The sequence below is a fragment of the Felis catus genome, chromosome C1 (genome assembly GCF_018350175.1).
Source record: "Felis catus isolate Fca126 chromosome C1, F.catus_Fca126_mat1.0, whole genome shotgun sequence".
In the NCBI taxonomy this organism is placed as follows: domain Eukaryota; kingdom Metazoa; phylum Chordata; class Mammalia; order Carnivora; family Felidae; genus Felis; species Felis catus.
In genome coordinates, this window is record NC_058375.1 from 86,182,812 (window position 1) to 86,205,183 (window position 22,372).

Below are 22,372 nucleotides of genomic sequence, written 5' to 3' on the forward strand. Positions count from 1 at the left end.
AATACTTGATATAAAATTATACAGTAGTAAATGAATTGAAGCATATTTTCCTATAGCACATTAAGATTTGATTGGACTCAGTGATAGTCTGTTTTTAAATTATTAGAAAGTGTTTTCAAGTTTAATAAATCTATGGTATATACCTAAAAAATAAATGATTTGCCTTCAATTGTCCAGTGAATAATAAAGAAGTAGAATAAGTATTTCTAATGTAGACATATGCTTTTTACATATTAAGTATTTCTTTTCAGATAGAGCAAATGCTATTTTAAAATGTTCTATTTTTAGTAACATGGTTTAAGCTTGTTTCAAGAACAGTGTTTTGCTGTACAGTAAATTTTACTTATTAAAGATCTAAATGTTGAATAACTTATTGTTTTGTTAGTCTTTTTAAGAAATAATGTATTTTAAACTTACCTCTTGATACTTTTTAATAGTTTAATAATCAAATGTCAATTATTACATGTTAACATTTAGAAGTGGGTTCTGGTTCTGATCCCACATCTGACCTCCAACTAAGATTCTGTGCACAATTCCTATGGAAGAATGAAGAATATACTCTCATACCAGCAAGCAGTTCTCTGATACCTGGAGGTCAGAGGTCAGTGGCTTGGGACTGGAAGTTCCAATCCTCTGATCACAGGACAGATTGGCTCTCCTGGCAGCCAGCCCCCATCCTCAGGTGGGGTCCAAAAGTATGTTAACATTAACAAGAGACACCTTTGTTGCTGTCACTTGGGAAGTTCCAGGGCTTTTCTAGAAACAGGGATGAAGGCCAAATAGGTATTTCTTATTATAAATCACAATGTCACAATATTATATCTAGGTTCTTGAATGGTTAGAATATCAGTATCCTACCAATCTAGTTTTTATTGAAAGTTTAAAAAATATATTTACTTTAAAATATTCAGATCTCTACTTTCTTCCACATCAGGTTTGAGCTTAATGTGTAGTTTTAGGTAACAAAACCCTCAGGATAATTAATAAGTAAGTATGTCAGGATTTGTAGAGTTACGATCCAAAAGAAATTCTTGTCTCAAGTAGTAATAATTTTAATTACCAGCAGAGGGCTCTGTGTGTACACGTATTCCTAGTAAACAATGCTACTTGAACAATTCTTTCAGCCTAATGCAATTTTTTTCTAACAAATTGTTAATTAATATATGGACTCTCTTAACCAGAGATGAATGTGCTTAAAATCAACTTGTTTCTGTTCTTCTTCATTTATGTTGTACCAAAATACTAAGAATCATGAAAAACAAGTATGATTTATGAATCAGCTATTTTAACCCCTGGTGATTTGAAAAAGTGAAGATTATTTCAATTCCCTATTATTCACTACTAAACAATGAATCTACATTCATCCTGATTTTCTAATTGGTATTTAGTTTTTTATATATATAATGAAGAATATAGTTTTAAGAAATATTTGTATTTTTCACTGATCAGAAGATACTGTTTTGATTTTAATTATGCTTTGTTTCCAGGTGTATTTTTACACATTCTGGCGGATACACTTGGGAGTATTGGTGTAATTGCCTCTGCCATCATGATGCAAAATTTTGGTCTGATGATAGCAGATCCTATCTGTTCAATCCTGATAGCCATGCTTATAGTTGTAAGGTAAGTGTTATACATTACTTTCAGATATTAAAATGAGAGGTGTTTAGTGTGCTACTTAAATTACAGATCTGAAAGACAAATTGTTATTATATTGGTTTCTCTTTGGCCGTTAACAAACTCCGATGTAGATTATTTCTCTTCTCATCTTCCTATTTTTTCTGTTTGCCATTTATGTCTTGCCTAGGTTTTGACATTTCTTTTGGGTATTTAGCAATTAATCTTTTTGGCTTGTAATTCAACTTAGTAGTAATTTTTTTAAATCCAATATTCTATCTGTAGAGTAGAACATTGAAAATATAAAATGTTTTGGCTATACTTAGAATCTGATTCTATATCTTATGTTATCAGATGCAAAAGGATGTTAAAGTCTCTTCTACAGCTATTTAATTCATAAAGTCATCTTATCATTGCCGAAGTCTTATAAAAATGCTTATTGAGGTATACATATATCTGTCTCACAATTAGACTTATAAAATTCTTTAGGAAGGATCTGTCTCTTAGTTGTTTATTGCCTACCATTTTTCTAATGTATATGTAAAAGTGTGTGTGTGTGTGTGTGTGTGTGTGTGTGAATTCTCAGTAAATATTTGCTAAATTAGATTGTGTAATATCTCAGATTTATCTCACTCTGAAATACATTTTATTATTTAATTTTTATCAGAATAATGGAATAATATGTGCCTTTATTTCAGTCTTGAATTGTTTAATATATTTAGTAATTATGTATACATATACCTTGATTTGACTATTTTTGTTTTATTTATCCGTAATAATTTTACTGCTGGTAAAACTTGATTTCTAATGATCACTAGAGGACAGACTATGATTTTTATAGCTTGCGGTTGAATAGAATATACCTAATTATGATGGAATTCTAATATTGTAAATTAGAATTCTAATATTGTAAATTAGTCATAAATATTAATTTTGAAGTTCTTGCCTTAAAAAAAGGATATAGATTTTAAATATACAGCTTATTTTTTACATTTCTTCAAATTATTTGTACCAGGAAGCAACTCTGTTATGTAAAAGTCTTTTATAAAGTTCCAAAGTTTTTTCATCTTTGGAAATCTTAACTATACTTCCTTGAAAGTTCAGCTGATATGTCACATGATTCTATGAAACTTAACTCCTGATAGATTTGGTAACTTATATCTGTATCTCTCTATTTGTATGTTCATTTTGTTTTGTATTATAAGTTTTAGTGGCTTTTAATGCTTCCTAGAGTAGGATCTTAATAATTGCTTCTTTTTGGCTACATTATTACTATCCTAATTCTCCTATCAATTATTACTTCGAAGAGGTTGGCTTCTCTGTCTCCCTCTATACTTTTCTCCGTCCTGTGGCCACAGTGATCTATCTATCTTTCTTTCTTTCTTTCTTATTCATTTATTTTGAGAGAGAGAGAGAGAGAGAGAGAGAGAGAGTAGGAGAGGGGCAGAGAGAGAGGGGGAGAGAGAGAGAGAATCCCAAGCACATTCCATACTCAGCATGGAGCCCAACTCTTGGGGCTCAGTCTCATGAAGTGTGAGATAATGACCTGAGCTGAAATGAAGAGTCAGAAGCTTAACCAACTGAGCCACCTAGGTGCTCCCACAATGATCTTTCTTTTTTTAAAAAATTTTTTTTTCAACGTTTATTTATTTTTGGGACAGAGAGAGACAGAGCATGAACGGGGGAGGGGCAGAGAGAGAGGGAGACACAGAATCGGAAACAGGCTCCAGGCTCTGAGCCATCAGCCCAGAGCCTGACGCGGGGCTCGAACTCACGGACCGTGAGATCGTGACCTGGCTGAAGTCAGACGCTTAACCGACTGCGCCACCCAGGCGCCCCCACAATGATCTTTCTTAAATGAAGATTCTGGTGCATGGAAATATTATCTTGCTTTAAATTCTTCAGTGGTGCTTTCTTACCCTCAGGATAAAGTCCAAACTCCCCAGTGGGGCATCTTGATAGCCTGTTTACTTCTCAGTCTTTCTCTAACCCTTTCTCAATTTATATTCTGCTCTCCAGCCACAGCAAATTACTTCCAGTTTCCTGAAAATATGTTATGAGCTGTCTGGATTCTGTGCTTTGACTATATTTCCTTTCTCCAAAATACTCTTATGCTGAGTGCCTGTCTCCCTCTCCCCCGCAAGTACATCCATCACAACTGCTCATCCTTCAGATCAGATTTCAGTTTTAAACTGCACTTCCTTCAGGAAGGATTTCGGGATTGTCCACCTCCCAGGCTGAGTTAAATATGCCTACCTGTACCACCTTTGACTGTCCTTTCACTGCATTGACTCAACAAGTTGAAATAGCCTGTTTATTCTTTCTTAAGCTCTGTGAGGGCAAATTGTTTTGTCATTGTTGTATAGTCAGTACCAGACTCTGCCAGGTTTTTAAAAGTTTGTCTATTTTGGATTTGAATCAAAATAAATTCATGTTTCTTCAACCTTGGAGAATTACTTTCTCTGTTCCCAAATAGGGAATTCTTACTTAGTTCTATTCCCATTCCGTTAGCCAACAGATATGAATAAAAATACATACACACAACTTTTTTTACTGAAATACAACACATTAAAAACAACTGCACAAATCAGGGGCACCTGGGTGGCTCAGTCAGGCATCTGACTTTGGCTCAGGTCATGCATAATCTCATGGTTCCTGGGTTCGAGCCCCCACATTGTGCTCACTCCTGTCAGCCTATCAGTGCAGAGGCCACTTCAGAGCCTCTGTCCCCTTCTCTCTGCTCCACCCCCACTTGTGCTGTCCCACAAAGTAAATATATGCTAAAACCAAAACAAAGCAAAATTGCACAAATCCTTTTCAACAAATATTTATTAAATAGGCCCTGTCACCAGAGTGGTAATAAGATACTGTTTCACAGTATCTTACATTATAGTTGGAGAGAGAGAGAGAGACAACAAACAAATTTATAAACTACACAAACATCAAGTAGTTATTTGTAGTGTGCAGAGAGTTAAGATAGGATGATAGTGATTGGCTTGCTACTTTAGATTGAGTGATAAAGGAAGTCTTCTGAAGAGGTAGCATTTATTTTATTTATTTTTTTTTAAATTTTTTTTTTTAAACGTTTTTATTTATTTTTGGGACAGAGAGAGACAGAGCATGAACGGGGGAGGGTCACAGAGAGAGGGAGGCACAGAATCTGAAACAGGCTCCAGGCTCTGAGCCATCAGCCCAGAGCCCGACGCGGGGCTCGAACTCACGGACCGCGAGATCGTGACCTGGCTGAAGTCAGACGCTTAACCGACTGTGCCACCCAGGCGCCCCTGAAGAGGTAGCATTTAAACTGAGATCTGAATGTCACAAGAAAACCTGTCAGAGGAAGAGCATTCTGTAAGGAACAGCTAGTATAAAAGCCCTGTAGTGAAAACAATGTTAGCCAATATGACTTGAAGCATAGGGAGTAAGAGGAAAGTGGTTTGAGATAAAGTTGGGAGAGATAGGCCTAGGAAAATGAGCCAGGGTAGGAGTTTGGGTTTTATTTTAACTGCAGTGGGAAACCATAGGGAAGTGACATTATTATTTGATTTGTATTTTAAAAAACTACTTTGGCTGATGTGTAGGTAATGGGCTATTAGGGGGCAAGAGTACAAAAAGGCAGGCCAACTAGAAAGCTATTAGTGTCAATAAAATGAGGGACCGTGGTGGCTTGGTCTGAGGTACTCATCTAGGAGTTGGAGAGATACAGATAAAATTAGAAAATGCTTTGGGCTCAGAGCTAATAGAATTTGCTTATGGATATGAATGTTTAGGGCATGGTTAAGTGAGGGAGGAATCAAGGGTAATTCTTAGAGTTTCTACATTAGCAACCTAGTGAATGAAGGTATCCTTATGAAAGAGGAAGGACTAAGGGAAGAGTAATGTTTGTTTGGGTTTTTTTGAAGAGCACTGCAGACCAAAAGTTCTGTTTGGCTTGTGACTGAGTTGAGATCTCTCATTAGACCATTGTAAAGAGATCTCAAATAGGCAATGGATGTACAAACAAGGAATTCTTGGGAGATCTGAGCTAAATACAAAGAATTGAAAACAGTACACATAAAGATTTAAAGTCATGGAGTGGCATTTATCTGGCAGGAATCAAATTCCCACCCCTTCCATTTTTCTGGAAAACATCCTTCTTTTCTGCAGAACCCACTTTAGCTTCAGGGTCCCTTTCAATATAGTGTTTCAAGCAGCCACAACCAATCAGCTACAGTTGGCTTTCAATATAAAGTCTATATATCATTCTTGTCTAAGTTCTACTGATATGTTTATAAAACTTTTTCTCACTAGTTTAAAATATGTAGTCTCAAATTCATATAATTTGATTCTTTCTCATTGTTAAACTTTAACATTTTTATCTGTTTCCTTTGTTCTGATGACACAAGTGATTTGATTGAAAAACTCAAGTACTACTGAAATGTGCAACCTATCTATTGAAATGTTCTCATAATCTCACCTCTTGGAGATAAAGCAGAAAACTTTAACGTATCTTAACATCATTCAGTAAATGTTTTAGACAGTAAACACCATAGGCAAATACCCAACCTTATGGAGCTTATGTTCTAATAGGGGTTCTAGTCAATAAAGCAGATGAACATACAAATAGATAATGTAATATCTTACCGGGGTGAGTTCTATGAAGCAGGGGAAGGGGGTGCTATTTTAGAAGGGCTTGGAAAGTCCTGCATAAAGTGACATTTGAACAGAGACCTTACAAGCGAAGGAGAGGGTCAGGGTTCTGATCAGAAGAAGATTATTCTTGGTAGAGGGAACTTCAGGTAAACACAGTACAGTGGGAACCCGCCTGACGCGTGTAAGGAGCAGTGAGAAGGGCAGTGTCGCTAAAGTGCAATGTTCAGGGCACAGCGGTAGAGTATCTAGAGTTTGGGGAGGAGGTGAGCATGGAAGATACAGCTTTGGGTGTCAGCTGCTTATGAATGGTACTTTAAACCATGAGATCAGATGAGTTTTCCCAGAGAATGAGAACTGGTAAAGAGAAGAGGAGGTCTGAGGACTGAACCCTGGAAGGTGGAGCACAGGAGGTAACTCCAGCTAAAGGAGTGGAAAGCGGACCGGCCAGGGAGATGGGAGGAGAGATGCAAATGCACGTCGTCTTAGGAGCCCTGTAAAAAAAGTGTTTCAAACAGGAAGGAGTGATCAGCCCTGTTATGTGCTGCTGTGACTGATGATTGGTAACTTAGACAAGACACTCAGAAGGGTAATGAGAAGGAAAGCCTGTTCAGAGGAGCTTCAAGAGAGACTGGGGAGGAAAGAAATGGAGGTAGCCGCTGTAGTCAACTCCCTTTTAAGGCTTTTTGCTGTAAAGGGGAGCAGTGTGATTTCCTGGCAGCACCAAGGGCCCACTCTGAAGTTTGGGGTCCTGAATTTAAAGTGAAAACAACCAGCATAGTGTGTTTTTCTCTAGTCTTGCTCAGCTACTTGGTCAAAAGTGTGGGATAGACAGCCAGATTCATCTGGTTTGGGGTTTTGTCAGACGAGTACTGACAGAGTGAGAAAGAAGCACGGCAGGTATTACAGAGGTGGGAAATGAAGATTTAAAGGTGGTAATAGATGCTGAAAAAGAGACGAAAAAGTGAGATTGTTAGCGGGTTGGAGCTCTGGTAGGAGGGTGAGTGCAGCGAGCAGGGGAGGCTCGGGTTGTGAGAGGCTTGAACTTGGGATGTGCAGGTGTAGGGTATGACTGTAGGGGTGGATCCAGGATAAACCCATCATATAGAGGCCACGTGTGCTGGATGGCTTGCCCACCTGGGTATTTAAACTAAGAGTAATGAAAAAGGTAGAGGTGGAAAGAGAATAAGCCCATGACTACACTTTTTAGTGACCAAGGGGACCTATCCAGGATCGTAGCACTGGTAGTCAAGATGGAGAGAAGGTGAATAATCTGATGGGCTGGGTCTTAAAGGAACTATATTTTGGGGGGGGGGGGGAAGTAAGAGGAGCAAAGATCTAGAAGTGGAAGAGATAAACAAGGAGGATGTTTACCTCACCATAAACTCCGGTATTACACGGAGTATGGGAGACAAAACAGCGCTGTAGGGGAACAGTGCCCTCATAGGATAGCCAGTTTTCACGTAGAACAGGAACATGCTGTGGCTATTGAGAGAAGAGGCTGAAGAATTTAGTGAAAATTGTGAATTTAAAAGTATTTTTTTAATAACGGAAACAATTCTATTGACAAGAAATTTGGTATAGAAAAGGATAAGGGAAAAAAAGTACTCATAGTTCCAATAGCTGAGAGAACCATGTTAATATTTTTGTAGGTTTTCTTATGGATTTTTCTTTTATTCTGAGCCCTTTTTTAAAAAACAGTGTTTTTTGTTTGTATTATGTATACAAAATTGTATTGTTAAGAAAATTTGGGGGTGCCTGGGTGTCTTGGTGGGTTAAGCATCTGACTCTTGATATCCACTCAGGTCATGATTCCCAGGGTCATGGGGTTGGGCTCTGTGCTGAGCAAAGAGCCTGCTTGGGATTCTGTCTCTCTCCCTGTCTCTCTGCTCCTCCCCTGCTCATGGTATATCTGTCTTTCTTTCAAAATAAACATTAAAATGTTTTTTTTATTTTTTTCCAATAATACATAGTCATTATAGAAAGTTTGGAAAATGATGAAAAACATAAAGATGTAAAGAAAAATCAGTCAGGATCACAACACCTAGAGGTCACATTACCACTGTTAACAGCATTTCTTTACAGTCATTTTTAGACCTTTTTTTTACATTGAGTTTCTACTTTATATGCTGATTGTTAAGCTTGGTCACAGTATTAGAGCATTCAAAGGTTCTAGATGAAAGATGTAATGATTTATTAGGTAGCAAGGCCTTAATTCAATGGTAATAAATAAAACAAGGTACAGGGCAACACGTAGAATGATTCATTATTATGAAGAGTCTATATCTAAGGTGTATATTTCTTTTTACATATATCAGGGGAAAATTAATTAGAGTACACACACACACACATGTGTGTGTGGGGGAGTGGTACAATTTTATTTTTTACTTGATTTTGGGGGGGTGGTGGTGCAATTTTAAAATTGTGCTTCTTTCCTAATGTCTCTAAGGCAAGCTAATATTTCTGACTTTACCTTAAAACCTAACTTTTTAAAATGCAGGGCAATTAAAAAAAAAGTCGCTCCAAAGAACAAAATAAAGACATTCCAGTTGTCTATTTTTATGTTAAGAAAGCAAACTTGGAGCACCTGGATGGCTCAGTTCAGCATCTGACTCTTGATTTCTGTTCAGGTTATGATCTCATGGTTCATGAGTTCAAGCCCTGTGTTGGGCTCCGTACTGATGGTGTGGAGCCTGCTTGGGATTCTCTCTCCCTCTGTCTCTGCCCCTCCCCATATCACTTACTCTCTCTCTCAAAATAAATAAATAAACTTAAAAAACAAAACAAAACTTAATTTACTTTTAAGTTCATATGATAATGAAATAGTTGTAAGTAGAACACTCTTGAGATGTTTTTCAAATTGGCTAAAAGTTTGCTTAGTTATCCAAAGCTGATTTTGGAAATTTATGAAAATTCTTACAGACTCAACAAAATAGAGTATGGAGAAGTAATTTTCCTTACCCTTCATTCTTATATATATTTGCAATTCACCAAGAGCAAAAGAAATAATAGGGCTTCATATGTTTTCTGGGACTAAATATTCCTTGATTGAGAACATGTTGTGGAAACAGACATCTCTCTCTTATAAGCTGCCCAGTGTTCCGTTTTCACTTTCACAGTGACAGTGATTTCTTAGAAAAAGACAGTTTTTCTCTCAGCATTTTCTAACACAGGCAAAAGGTGCTATAAATTGCTCAGTGAAACTGAGTTGTGCTGTGATGAATTTTGTTTCCCAATGAAAAGTAGGAGATTGAGTATAATAGTGAGAGTGTAATTTTTTATCCTCTGAAATACATTTCTTATAACAGATTTCAGAGTCGTTTTTCTCCCTTTTTCTCAGTAGTTCAGTTGGAATGGAAAGTGGATTCATACTTAGCGTCAGAAATCTGACCACTTAGTTATGGCTTTGAATCATACTGTGATTTATGTAAAAGTGATGCCCTTTACGTAGATCTGTAGCTTGATTTTTAATTCACTTAAATAAAAGAGGTACTTATGCATGATGGGAAAATATACATAAACAGGATGCAGAAATAATCTTTGTTTCTGGTGTGGTATTTTTGAAGCTGTGCTGGAATTTTTTTTTTTAATCCATTTTCTGCAGCTCAGAGTTACCACCTTGTAGTGCTTTGTACCTTTTTACCATGATCATATGTAAATATACAGAAAAACTTAAACAAAAATTATCTTTTTGTTAGGTGTAAAAGTTTTTCAAGTAATATATTTGTTTCTTACAATTTGAAGAAATTGTCCCCCAAATTGTAGAGGCAAACTCCAGACTTTAGAAATGACAATTATGTCTATAAATAGTGATATAAAATGAAAAAGAGTATGCATTAATGAAAACAAAATTATAAACTTGAAATTCTAAATCATAGAAGATCATCATTATTAATGAATACAGGATTTGGAGCAGATACTGATTTTGATAAATCTTGTGGATTCTGTGGTTAAATAGACAATTATTTGTGAACTATATGAAGTAAAAAGTAGCATTTTTTTTAACATATAAGAAGCTACCATATCTTCAAATACTCCTATATATGAAAAATCATGAAGATTTTTTTTTCAAAAATGGTTTTGGGTGTTGCCTAATAATTTCCTTTGTGGCTGGGCTATCAAACGGTTATAATTTATGAACTGTACTTCTAGGGGGAAGTAAGTAGTTTCTTAAGATTTTAACTTGTTGTTTGCGTATGTATCTGTATTGTAAAATTGAACAAATGGGAACATTATTATATAATAATTGTATTTTTTAATCATGTATAAAACCATAGTGAGAGCATTTATAAATACTAATTAGTCTAACAGCCTTTTTCAACCAGCATTCTGGGAAAGAATGCCCTAAGGCATTCATTTGTTTGTAAGTATTAACTTGTCACCTATATATCTAGAAAAGTATTACGTATGTTACTATCCTTGGGGGAATTCAGAAATAGTCACTCAAATTATTTTGTGTGTTTTTGGTAGTTCAGATTTGGAATTTTAGTTAAGAAAGGGTGGCAGACAGTCTTAGAAATATGAGAAAGAGCAGAGGACGTGTAGTAATGTATTAGTGATCATTAGCTACGAACTTTAGATAAGAGAGTATTTGAGACTTAAAAATTTGAGACAAGGGATTATTCTTTTATGTAAAATCTATGATTTTATTTCTGTAAAGCTCATGAAAATAATGGAAAAACCGTGACAAATATAATTTAGTAAGGTCACAGATATAAAATTGATGTACAAAATTAATACCCTTTATACATAAGCAAAATCCAGTCTGTAGATAAAATGTGTAAAACTTGTGTGAGGAAAAGTTTCCTTTTAAAAAACTCAAATGGGCTTGAACAGAGAGCCTCTTGTTTTTGAAGAATCACCATCATAAACAGGTCAACTCTTATGTTTATTTATGTACTTGAAACTATTCTAATAAAAATACCAACAGATTTTTTTCTGGAGGGTGGTAGTAAAAGTTGATCTTGAAGTTTACAAGGAAAAATAAACAGGAGGAATGGTCAAGAAAACCCTGGAAAAAAAAAATGTAAAGCCTTTATAATTAAAATAGTGAGGTGCCTGGAAGAAGCAAACTAATGGAGCAGATGAGAAAATCCAGAAATAGATTTATGTGCAAATATAAATTTAGTAAGGATAAAGGTGGCCTTTCAAATCAGTGGGGGGGGGGGAAGATGGGCTCTCTAATAACTAGACAGTCCTTTGGAGAAAGATAAATTTGGAACTGTAGTTCATGCTATATATACTTGAATGAATTCCAAATTGATTAGAGCTCTCAAAACATGAAACCATGCTAATACTAGGAGAAAGTATGTCTGAATTATTTTATATTGTGAGAATATTAGGGGAATAACTATGGCTCAAAACTAGAATCAGTAGGAAAAAAGATTGATGAATTAAGTTACACGAAAAAGAACTTCGGCATGGAAAAGAAAGCATCAAAAGGAAGTCAAGCTCTTTTCTTCAGCAGGGCCGTGGCAGGAGTGGCTGTGGTGCTAGTCTTTCTGAGCTGTCCAACTCCATTCTTGCTGACGCAGCGACACCTGCACACACTGCTGCCATGACTGACCAGATGACACTTTGTGGCACCCTCAAAGGCCACAATAGCTGAGTGACCCAGTTCGCCACCACTCCCCAGTTCCTGGACATGATGCTACCTGCCTCTCGAGATAAGACCATCATCATGTGGAAGCTGACCAGGGATGAGACTAACTATGGCTGCCTCTCAAGATAAGACCATTATTGTGTGGAAGCTGACCAGGGATGAGGGCATTCCACAGCATGCTCTTCCGGGTCATTCCAACTTTGTTAATGATGTGGTCGTCTCCTCACGTGGCCAGTTTGCTCTCTCAGTTTGTTCTTTGTCTTTGGGATCTAACAACGTGTACCACCACAACATATTTGTAGGCCATACCAAGGATGTGCTAAGTGTGGCCTTACCCTCTGACAACCAGCAAATTGTCTCTGGCTCCTGAGATACGGTGGAGTACACGGTGTGTATACAAATATACTGTCCAGGATGAAAGCCATTTGGAGTGGGTGTCTTGTGTGTGCTTTTCATCCAGTAGCAGCAATACCATCATTGTCACCTGTGGCTGGGACAAGTTGGTCAAGTGTGGGACTGGCAAACTGCAAGCTGAGGACCAATCCTATCAGCCACACTGGCTCCCCGAACACTGTGTCACTCCAGGTGGATCCCTCTGTGCTACTGGGGGCAAGGATGGCCAAGTCATGCTGTGGGACCTCAATGAAGACAAGCCCCTTTATATGCGAGGTGCTGGGGACATCCTCATGTGCCATGCTTCAGTCCTAGCTGATACTGACTCTGTGCTGCCATGGGCTCCCACATCAAGATCTGGGACTTAGAAGACAAGATCATTGTAGATGAACTGAAGCAGAATGTTATCAGTTCCAGCAGCAAGGCAGAGCCACCCCAGTGTGCCTCTCTGGGCTGGTCTGCTGGTGGCCAGACTCTGTTTGCCAGCTATGTGGACAGCCTGGTGTCACAGGGTGGCAGGTGATCATTGGCACCCTCTGGAGACATATGGCAGAGCTTTAGAAATAAAACACTGGTTTTCTGACTTAAAAAACAAACAAAAACAAAACAAAAGTGAAGTCGAAGGTGTAATAAACTGATAAGTATTTGCCACTTACAACTTGAAAGGCTAACCTCCCTAACATAGAGAGAGCTCCTAAGAAAAATTAAGACTAATAGCTGATAAACAAATGGGCAAAAGTGTAAGTTCATTTAATTTACATGAAAAGAAATACAGTGACTTTTAAACATATAAAAGTAGTTCGGCCTCACTCATTAAAAAGAAATGCAAATTAAAACTACCTTGAGACACCACCTCTTATCTATCAGGTGGATAAATAGTCAAAGTTTGCATAATCTTTTGTCAAGACTATAAGTAAAATAGGCAGAACATTGCTGATAGAAATGAGAATGGTATTATCTGTGCAGAAAGAACATTGACAGTATCAAGCATGATTAAAATAAGTTGGGGGAGGCCAGTGACATCAGCAAGATGGCAGGATACGAAGTGCTAGATTCTCTTTCTTCCTTGGAGACAGAAATTTAACACAACAAACTGACAAAATACATCTGTAGAAATCCTGAAACTGGTTCAAGGGTTCCTGCACCCCAGGCTAGTGGGAAGCCAACTACATGGAGGCTTGGTAGGAAATAGGTGATACTTTCCACTCTCATTAGCACATTCCCGCTCTACCCCCACCCTTCACACATTTTGCGAGGAAAACTCCAACTGCCATATTCTCCCTGGAGAGGAAAAGGAGTTGAACATACTTCCAGCTGGCTTTTGCAGGGTAGGGGGTGCTGCCTGAGAGTGTCATTCTTGCTTGTATGCATGTATGGACAGAAACAGGGTGACAATTTGAGCACCCCTGAGAACAGCAACAGTGCATTAGAGTCTGCAGTACCATAGACAGACACTAGATGGAGTCCCTGGACTGTGATTTCGTGTAGCCAGCCATTGGCAACGTTACAGACACACAAGGGAGAGCTCCTGAGCAGAAGCCAGCAAACATCTTCAAATAGGACAGATTACTTGCAAAAACACATAGAGGACACATACCTGGAAAAGACCTTTGAGGTGTCCAGAATCTAGCACGCTGAATAGAGAAAGCCATCCTTGTATGAAGCCAGACTACAAAGTCTGAAGAGTTGGTTGATTCTTCAGATCCCCAAATCCCAACAACAAAAAACAAGACCTACAGAGAAACAGCCAACTATAATATGTTTAAAGGAACAAATTAGATCTCCAGAAACCAAATCTAAAAAAAAAGGAGATGTGAATTGACAGGTAAAGAATTCAAAATTACCATCTTAAGGATACCTAATTAAATTAAAAAAAAAAAAAAACAGCACAGATAGACAAGTAAACAAAATTAGGAAAATGATGCATGAACAAAATGAGAGTATGAACAAAGAGATAGAAACTATGAAGAAGAGCCAAACAAATTCTGCAACTAAAGAATAACAGTACAAAATTGAAAAATTCACTGTCAGGACTCAATAGTAGATTTGAACAGACAGCAGATAGAATCAATGAACTTGAACATAGGACTTTCAAATTTTACTGAAGCAGGGGAGCCCAAAAATGAAAAATGAAGAGAGCTTGAGAGATTTATGGACCAGAAAAACAATATACAAATTATGGGAGTCTCAGAAAGTAAAGAAAGAAAGGAACAGGGAATCTATTTGAAGAAACAATGGCCAAAAGTTTCTCAAAATTAAGAAGAGAAATGGATATACAAATTCAAGAAACTCAAAAGAACTAGGGTAAATCTAAAGAGATATACACTGAGACACATCATAACTATACTGTCAGATGTCACATGTAAAGTGAGAGTCTTGAAAGCAACAACTTGTCACATGCCGTGATAACCATGAAGAAAATAGCTATAGGATATTTATACAGAGAGGGAAATGAGAAGTGAATCAAAACATGTCACTATAGAAAAATCAGTGAAACACGAAGAAGAGAGAAAAAAAATGACAAAAAGCTAAAAGACAGAAAACAAGGAACAAATGGCAATTGTAAGTCCTTTCATACAAGTCCTTACATTTAAAGTAATTACTTTTAAATGTAAACAGATTAAGCATAGCTATTAAAAGACATGGACTGGGGGCGCCTGGGGGGCTCAGTCGGTTAAGTGGCTGACTTTGGCTTTTGTCATGATCTCACGGTTTCTGAATTCGAGCCCCGGTTTCTGAATTCAAGCCCCGCATTGGGCTATGTGCTGACAGCTCAGAGCCTGGAGCCTGCTTCAGATTCTGTCTCCCTCACTCTCTGCCCCTCCCCTGTTCACGCTCTGTCTCCCTCTCAAAAATAAATAAACATTAGAAAAGAAAAAAAAGACATAGACTGGCTGAATGAGTATTAAAAAAAACAAATGAAAACATGATCCAGTTTTGTTTTGCTTACAGGAGATTCACTGTAGATCTAAATTTATAGACTAAAAGTGAAAAGGTAGAAAAAGATACTCAGTGCAAACAGGAACCTAAAGAGATTAGAGTGGCCATACTTATATCAGAGAAAAGGGACTCTAAGACAAAAAGTACAACAAAAGGCAAAGAAGGACATTGTACCTCGTTTTCAGTTACAGATAAAGCAATCAAGTAGAAGATCAATAAGGAAAGAGTAGTCTTGAACAATACTGTAGACCATTTGGGCTTAAGAGACAAATACAGACCGTTCCACCCAATAATAGCAGAATGCACATTCTTCTCAAGCAAACATGGAACAATATCCCAGGTAGACTACATGTTAGGTAACAAAAAAAGTCCTAACAAATTTTAGATGATTAAAATTACACAAAATATCTTCTTTAATCACAATGGAATAAAACTGGAAATCACTAGCAGAAGGAAAACACAAAAATCCAAAATTATGTGGAAATTAAGTAACATACTCTAACAACCAGTGGGTCAAAGAAGAAATTACAAAGGAATTTAAAAAATATCGGGGGATAAATGAAAACAAAAACACAACATGTCAAAACTTATGGGATACAGTGAAAGCAGTAATAAGAGGGAACTTCATAGTGATAAATGCCTACATTTAAAAAAACTCAAGTCAACAACCTAACCTTACATCATAAGGAACTAGAAAAAGAAGATCTAAACTGAAAGTCAACAAAAGAAGGAAATAATAAAGATTGGAGCAGAGATAAGTGAAATAGAGAATAGAAAAACTACAGAAAATGTCAACAAAACCCAGAATTGGTTTTTTTGAAAAGATCAACAAAATTGACAAACCCTTAGCTAGACACCCTAACTAAGAAGAAAGAAGACTCAAATATCTAAAATAGAAACAAAAGAGGAGACATTATAACGGATATCACATAAATAAAAAAGAAATATAAGGACCTACTATGAATAATATATGCCAACAAATTGGAAAACTTATAAGAAATGGATATATTTCTAGAAATGTCCAGCCTACCAAGACTGAATCATGAAGAAATAAAAAAATCTGAACAAACCTATAACTAGTGAGGAACCAGTAATTAAAGAATTGAAGCACTAATAAAAAACTTCTCAACAACAGGAAAAAGCACAGAACCAGATGAATTTACTGGTGAATTCTACCAAGCATTTAGAGAAGAATTCAAACCAATTCTTTTTTAAACTCTTCCAAAGAATTAAAGAGGAGAGGAGACTCCGAAACTCATTCTGTGAGACAAGAATTACCCAGGTTCTGAAACCAGACAAAAACAGGACAGGAAAAGAAAACTATAGACCAATATTCCTCATGAACATTGACACAAAAATCCTAAACAAATATTAGGCAAAATGAATTCAACAGCACTTTAAAAGTGTCTTACATCATGAGCAGGTGGGATTTACACTTGGAATGCAAGGATGGTTCAACACATGAAAATCAATTGATGTTACATATCAAATGGACAAAGTGAAAGAAAAAAGACATCATCTCAATCAATGAAGAGAAATCATGTGATAAAGTTCAACAGCCTTTCATGGTGGAAACATTTAACAAACTAAGAAAAGAAGGAAACTACCTCAGTAATAAAAGCCATATATAAAAACCAACATCATACTCAGTGGGGAAAGACTGAAAACTTTTCTTCTAAGCTCAAGAACGAAATAGGCATGCCCAATTTCACCACTACTATTCACCATAGTACTGAAAATTCTAGCCAGAGGAATCAGACAAGAAAAAGAAATAAAGGTATACAGATTGAAAATGTGTAATTATTAATTAATTAATAATTAATCAGGAATTTAATTAATTAATTAATTAATTCCTGTAATTAATCAGGAATTAAAATGATCTGTTCATACATGATTTGTTCTTCTATGTAGAAAACCCTAAAGATTCCATCAAAAAGCTGTTAGAGCTAATAAAAGAATTTAGCAAAGTATCAGAATACAAAATCTGCACTGAAAACTCAGTTGTTTTTCTTAAATACTAACAATGACCAAGCCAAAAATGAAATTCAGAAAATAATTCCATTTATTATAGCCTCAAAAAGGATAAAGTACTTAGGAATAAACTTTACCAAGGAAATAAAAGACTTGTACACTGAAAGCTACAAAACATTGGTAAGGAAATCAAGAAAGATAAGAAAAAGGAAAGACTTCTTGTTTATGGATCAGAACTTAATATTGTTTAAATGTGTATACTACCCAAAATGATCTACAGATTCAATGGATTCTCTATTAAAATCCCAATGACATTTTTTTGCTGGAAAATAGTCCCAAGATTTGTATAGAATCTCAAAGGACCATGACTAGACAAAACAATCTTGAGAAAGAAGGAGGCATCACACTTCCACATTTTAAAATGTACTACAAAGCAACAGGTATTATGTGGTCCTGGCATAAAGATAGGCACATAGACCAATGGAACAAATAAATAGCCCAGGAATAAACCTTTTCATATATAACCAAATGATTTTTGGCAAGAGTGCCAAGACTCTACAGTGGGGAAAAGGCAGTCTCTCTATAACATACATTGAATGTGTTGGGTAGGCAGTCTTTAAAAAGAAGGAAATGCTGTCATGTGCTAAAACATAGATGAATTTTGACTTTATGCTGAACAAAATAAGCCAATCCAAAAGAGGCAAACAATATATGAGTCCATTCAGATGAAATATGTAAAGTAGTCAAAATTATAGAAACAAAGTAGAAGGGTGGTTGGCAAGGGCTGAAGAGAGAGGAAGAGAAATTAGTGTTTAATGGGTATAGAATTTCAGTGTAACAGCATGAAAAGTTACAGAGCAGTTTTGCACAATGAAGTTAACACTCCTGTTACTAAAAAACGTTTAAGCCGATAAACTTAACGTTATGTGTTTTTTATCATAATAATAAAGAATGAGGAAGACCTCTATGTGGTAATATGTGATTTTCAAGATACATTATTAAAAAAAAAAAACTTGAGGGGCACCTGGGTGGCTCAGTCGGCTAAGCGTCCAACTCCTGATCTCCTGGTTTGTGAGTTTGAGCCCTGCATCAGGCTCTGTGCTAACAGCATAGAGCCTTCTTGGTATTCTCCTCTCTCTTTCTCTCTGCCCCTACCCTACCTGTGCACACTCTCTCTCTCAAAATAAATCAATAAACTTAAAAAAAAATGTAAAAAAACACTTGAAATGTAGTACATGCTGTATAGGTGTGTAGTAAAAGACATGTAAAAGGTAGCACTGCTACCTTTCTTATAAGAAGGAGAAGAGATACGTGTATAATGTGCATGTTTTCTTATAAATTTCCAAAAGAAACTCAAGAATAAACCTAAAGCAAATATAATATGTTTACTTCTAGGCAGAGAGAAGGAATTAGAAGTGAGACTTTGAATATATTTTTTTAGATATACTTTTGACTTTGGAATTATTGACACTTTTAGCCTTTAAAAAAATTAGGGTGGAGGGATTAAGAGTACACTTAGGATGAGCACCGAGGAATATATAGAATTGTTGAATCACTATATTGTATACCTGAAACGAATATAACACTGTATGTTAGCTAACTGGAATTTTTTTTTTTCAACGTTTATTTATTTTTGGGACAGAGAGAGACAGAGCATGAACGGGGGAGGGGCAGAGAGAGAGGGAGACACAGAATTGGAAACAGGCTCCAGGCTCTGAGCCATCAGCCCAGAGCCTGACGCAGGGCTCGAACTCACGGACCGCGAGATTGTGACCTGGCTGAAGTCCGACGCTTAACCGACTGCGCCACCCAGGCGCCCCTGCTAACTGGAATTAAAATAAAAATGTAAAAAAAAAAAAAAAATACAATCCAAACTATAAGTAAATTTTTTAAATAAAAAATATTTATAGACTGTCTACTAAAAATCCCAAGCATTTAAAACATAACAAAACTCTTCCTTCTTATTTTTGCCATTGGGAAAAAAAAAATCAGAAGCAATCTCTTAGCCATTTAATCTTCATGAAGTTTTCATGGGTTTTGTTTTCATGCATTCATGAGGTGGCTATGCTTTTGTTAAGTTCACTTTTAGTTTGCTTTATTTTCTGATTGTGCATTCTGTTAAGAGGAGGAACATATTCAGAAAGTGGCATTTGTCCAGAAGAAGGGGAAATGGATCTCTGGTGGAGTTAGACAAGTCTTCCTTGTAAGGAGAACAGGTTGGTTTGTAGCCTCTGAGCAATTTCCATCTTCCTACAAGATACTGTTATATCTGTATCTCTTGCCCTGAAATGGCAAATTCTACCTTCCTATTTGTTTTCTGTGTGGTAAAGCTACATTTCTATCAGGCTCCTTTGTCTTACACTTCTAGTACATCACATGCAGGGGACTCTTCCAGGAAGCAAGGGGCGATTACCAACCTTTTCTTATCTGTAAGCATTTGTTTTCTTGGGGTTATTTTGTCTGACTTGATCTCATGTAACAGATTATAATTGTTAATGGAAAGGTAAACAGTTTCTAAACTCTAAAAGGTGGTCAGCATCATATACAAGGACCAGTTATCGATATGGATTACAGTGTCTTCCAGGAGTGGAAAGTGGGTAAAGTATTGTTTCTTAGTCTTTGAAGGATTCTGGATTTGTTCTGTTTGGGTAGCAATATATTTATAATTCAAACACTGTTATTTTTCATTCTTGTGTGCCTCATGTAGTTTTTTTGTTTGCTTTGTTTTCTGGGTGTTTGTTTGTTTGTTTTTTGATGGGGGGAGGTTCAGGGTAGAATTTAGTGATTCATTACTTACATATAACACCCAGTGCTCATCCCAAGAAGTGCCCTCCTTAATGCCCATCACCCATTAGCCCATCACCCCACCCTCCTCCCCTCTAGCAACCCTCAGTTTTTTCTCTATGGTTAAAGCCTCTTATGATTTGCCTCCCTCTCTGTTTTTATTTTATTTTTCCTTCCCTTCTCCTATGTTCATCTGTTTTGTTTCTTAAATTCCACATATGAATGAAATATATTTGTCTTTCTCTGACTGACTTATTTTACTTTGCATAATACATTCCAGTTCCATCTACATTGTTGCAAATGGCAAGATTTCATTCAAAAAGTAAAAGTAAATTTTTAAAATGGAAACCACATGAAGTTTTTTCAACTCTGATTCACTTATTCACTCTTACTCTTTTTTTACTATTTTTCACTTGTTGCCAAAAAAAAAATAATAGTCCCTTTTAGTTAATGTTAATGTTCATTGTTAATTTGTGTGTAGTCAATTTCTAACTCTCCTCTACTAGCTATAGCCTGCACTTAAGTTACTCTGTTCTCTTGCTTAATTAATACTTGCAAAACATGATTTCTATCCCTGTCTCAGCAGCTAAGTATTTTCATGTAGTCAGCATGCAACATAATGTAGCAATTAGAAACCTACCTTGAGATATTCAATAAAAGGTCTGTTCTCACAGTGGTATTTTAAAAGTTTAATTTGGGTAAACAATTAAATAAAGGTCCTTTTGCCTTTGCTCTGTATTTCCCATGTTTGGTTTACTTCTCACAAACACGTGACTTTGGAAGTTATCATTGAAGATGGGTCCATAATGGTAACTAGGGATTTGCTTCTATTTAAATTTTGACAATACCGGTCAGCAGTAACATTCATATCGTTACTACTGCTCATCTTTTCCTGAGCTTTTAAATTTCTTTCTGTGGTCCAGACATCCTGTACGCTTTGAAGATCAGCTTTTCCTAAAGTCAGAACTCTCCTATAGGCAAAGGCACTTTGTGATCGCTAGCAAAGCCACTTTGATGACTTCATTGGAGGAAATAATGCAGAGTGGTTAAGAGCATTTGCTATGGAGCCAAAGTGCCTGGGTTCAAATCCTCGTTTCACCATTTAGCTGTGTGACCTTAGGCAAGTCACCTAGCCTCTCTGTTCCTCAATTTTTCATCTTTAGAATGGGGTTAATAGTAATACCTACCTCATAATTTGCTATGTATGGATTAAATGGATTAAGATATATAAAGTCTAGAACAAATTGGCAAAAAAATGGGAAGCACTGTATGAGTGTTAATTGCCTGCCTACCTTCCTTCCCCAAAGGAATGCTGTTGGATAGCAGGCACCATTCACTTACATGGTTTCTCTCCTATGATGATAACATGCCCTTCCCTCCCCCCCCCCTCCCCCGCCACCCTCGACTGACCCTCATTCATTCATTATCAACTAGGGGAAAAAGAGAAAGGAAGGAGAGAATAAAAGAAATACAGTTCATTGTATGGACTGCCTCCATCGTTTAGGAGGGCACAGGAGTTGCTGCATGTTAACAGTGCCCCTTTTTACTTCTCTGTGGTATCCTTCCTGGCTGCTAGATTTCTTCAGAGGAACACATTCAGCCATCTAGAGGCAAAGCTCTATCACTGTATGGTGAGGAAATGTTAAGGTTTGAATACCACATCGATTGAATCAGTTACAGGTATACCATTTTTTAACTTAAACCAGACAGACACATTTTAGCTCAGATTCCTAATAGCTTTGTTGAACCTAGAGATAATCAGCACTTTGGTTCTATTCCTTTTGGATTTTTCTTGCTGACCACAAGGCCTTTGCCTTTTTGTTCTCAGTTAAAACTTGTGATCACTGAAGCTATCTGAATGATAATTAATTTGATTTTAATAATTGTGATCAATATTTCTTGCCATCTTATTTGGTTTTTCTAAACAAGATCCTGTGTCTTCACTTCTATACTGTTTTAAAAATGGGGGCGCCTAGTGGCTCAGTTGGTGGAGCGTCTGACTCTTGATTTTTAGCTCAGGTCATGATCCAAGGGTCATGGGATTGAGCACCACATCGGACTCTGTGCTGAATGGGGAGCCTGCATAGGATTCTCTCTCTCTCTCTCCCTCAGCCTCTCTCCCCTGCTTGTGCGCTGTCTCTTTCTCTCTGTCTCCAATAATAAAATTTTTTAAAATGCAGATTTCCTTGAAGTACGTTATCTCTTGCTTTTGCCCATCCTAGTCTAGCTACTGCTTTAAATGGGTTACAGAAGTAGTGGGGCGGCTCTTCCAGATCACATTATCTTTTCAATACAAATGTTACCATATTTAATACAAATAACGTGAATTTTTTCAGTCTTCTCAAAAGTCTTCTCAAAACTGTATATTTTTTACAACTTTTGCCCTCTTACTTCATTGATTCTATTGTCTCGTCCCAATTCTCAACCTCTTGACAG

General features: G+C 36.7%; 1 protein-coding gene and 1 pseudogene across 1 annotated transcript in view; both read left to right on the plus strand.

Moving 5' to 3' along the window:
- SLC30A7 (solute carrier family 30 member 7) overlaps nucleotides 1-22,372 on the plus strand; it is an 83,969-nt gene that overhangs the window by 34,886 nt on the left and 26,711 nt on the right. Inside the window, exon 8 of the mRNA XM_003990369.5 lies at nucleotides 1,488-1,623. Coding sequence (XP_003990418.1) covers nucleotides 1,488-1,623 — 136 coding nt within the window. The remainder of the gene's footprint in view (nucleotides 1-1,487; nucleotides 1,624-22,372) is intronic.
- Nucleotides 11,639-15,005, plus strand: LOC109502501 (annotated as a pseudogene).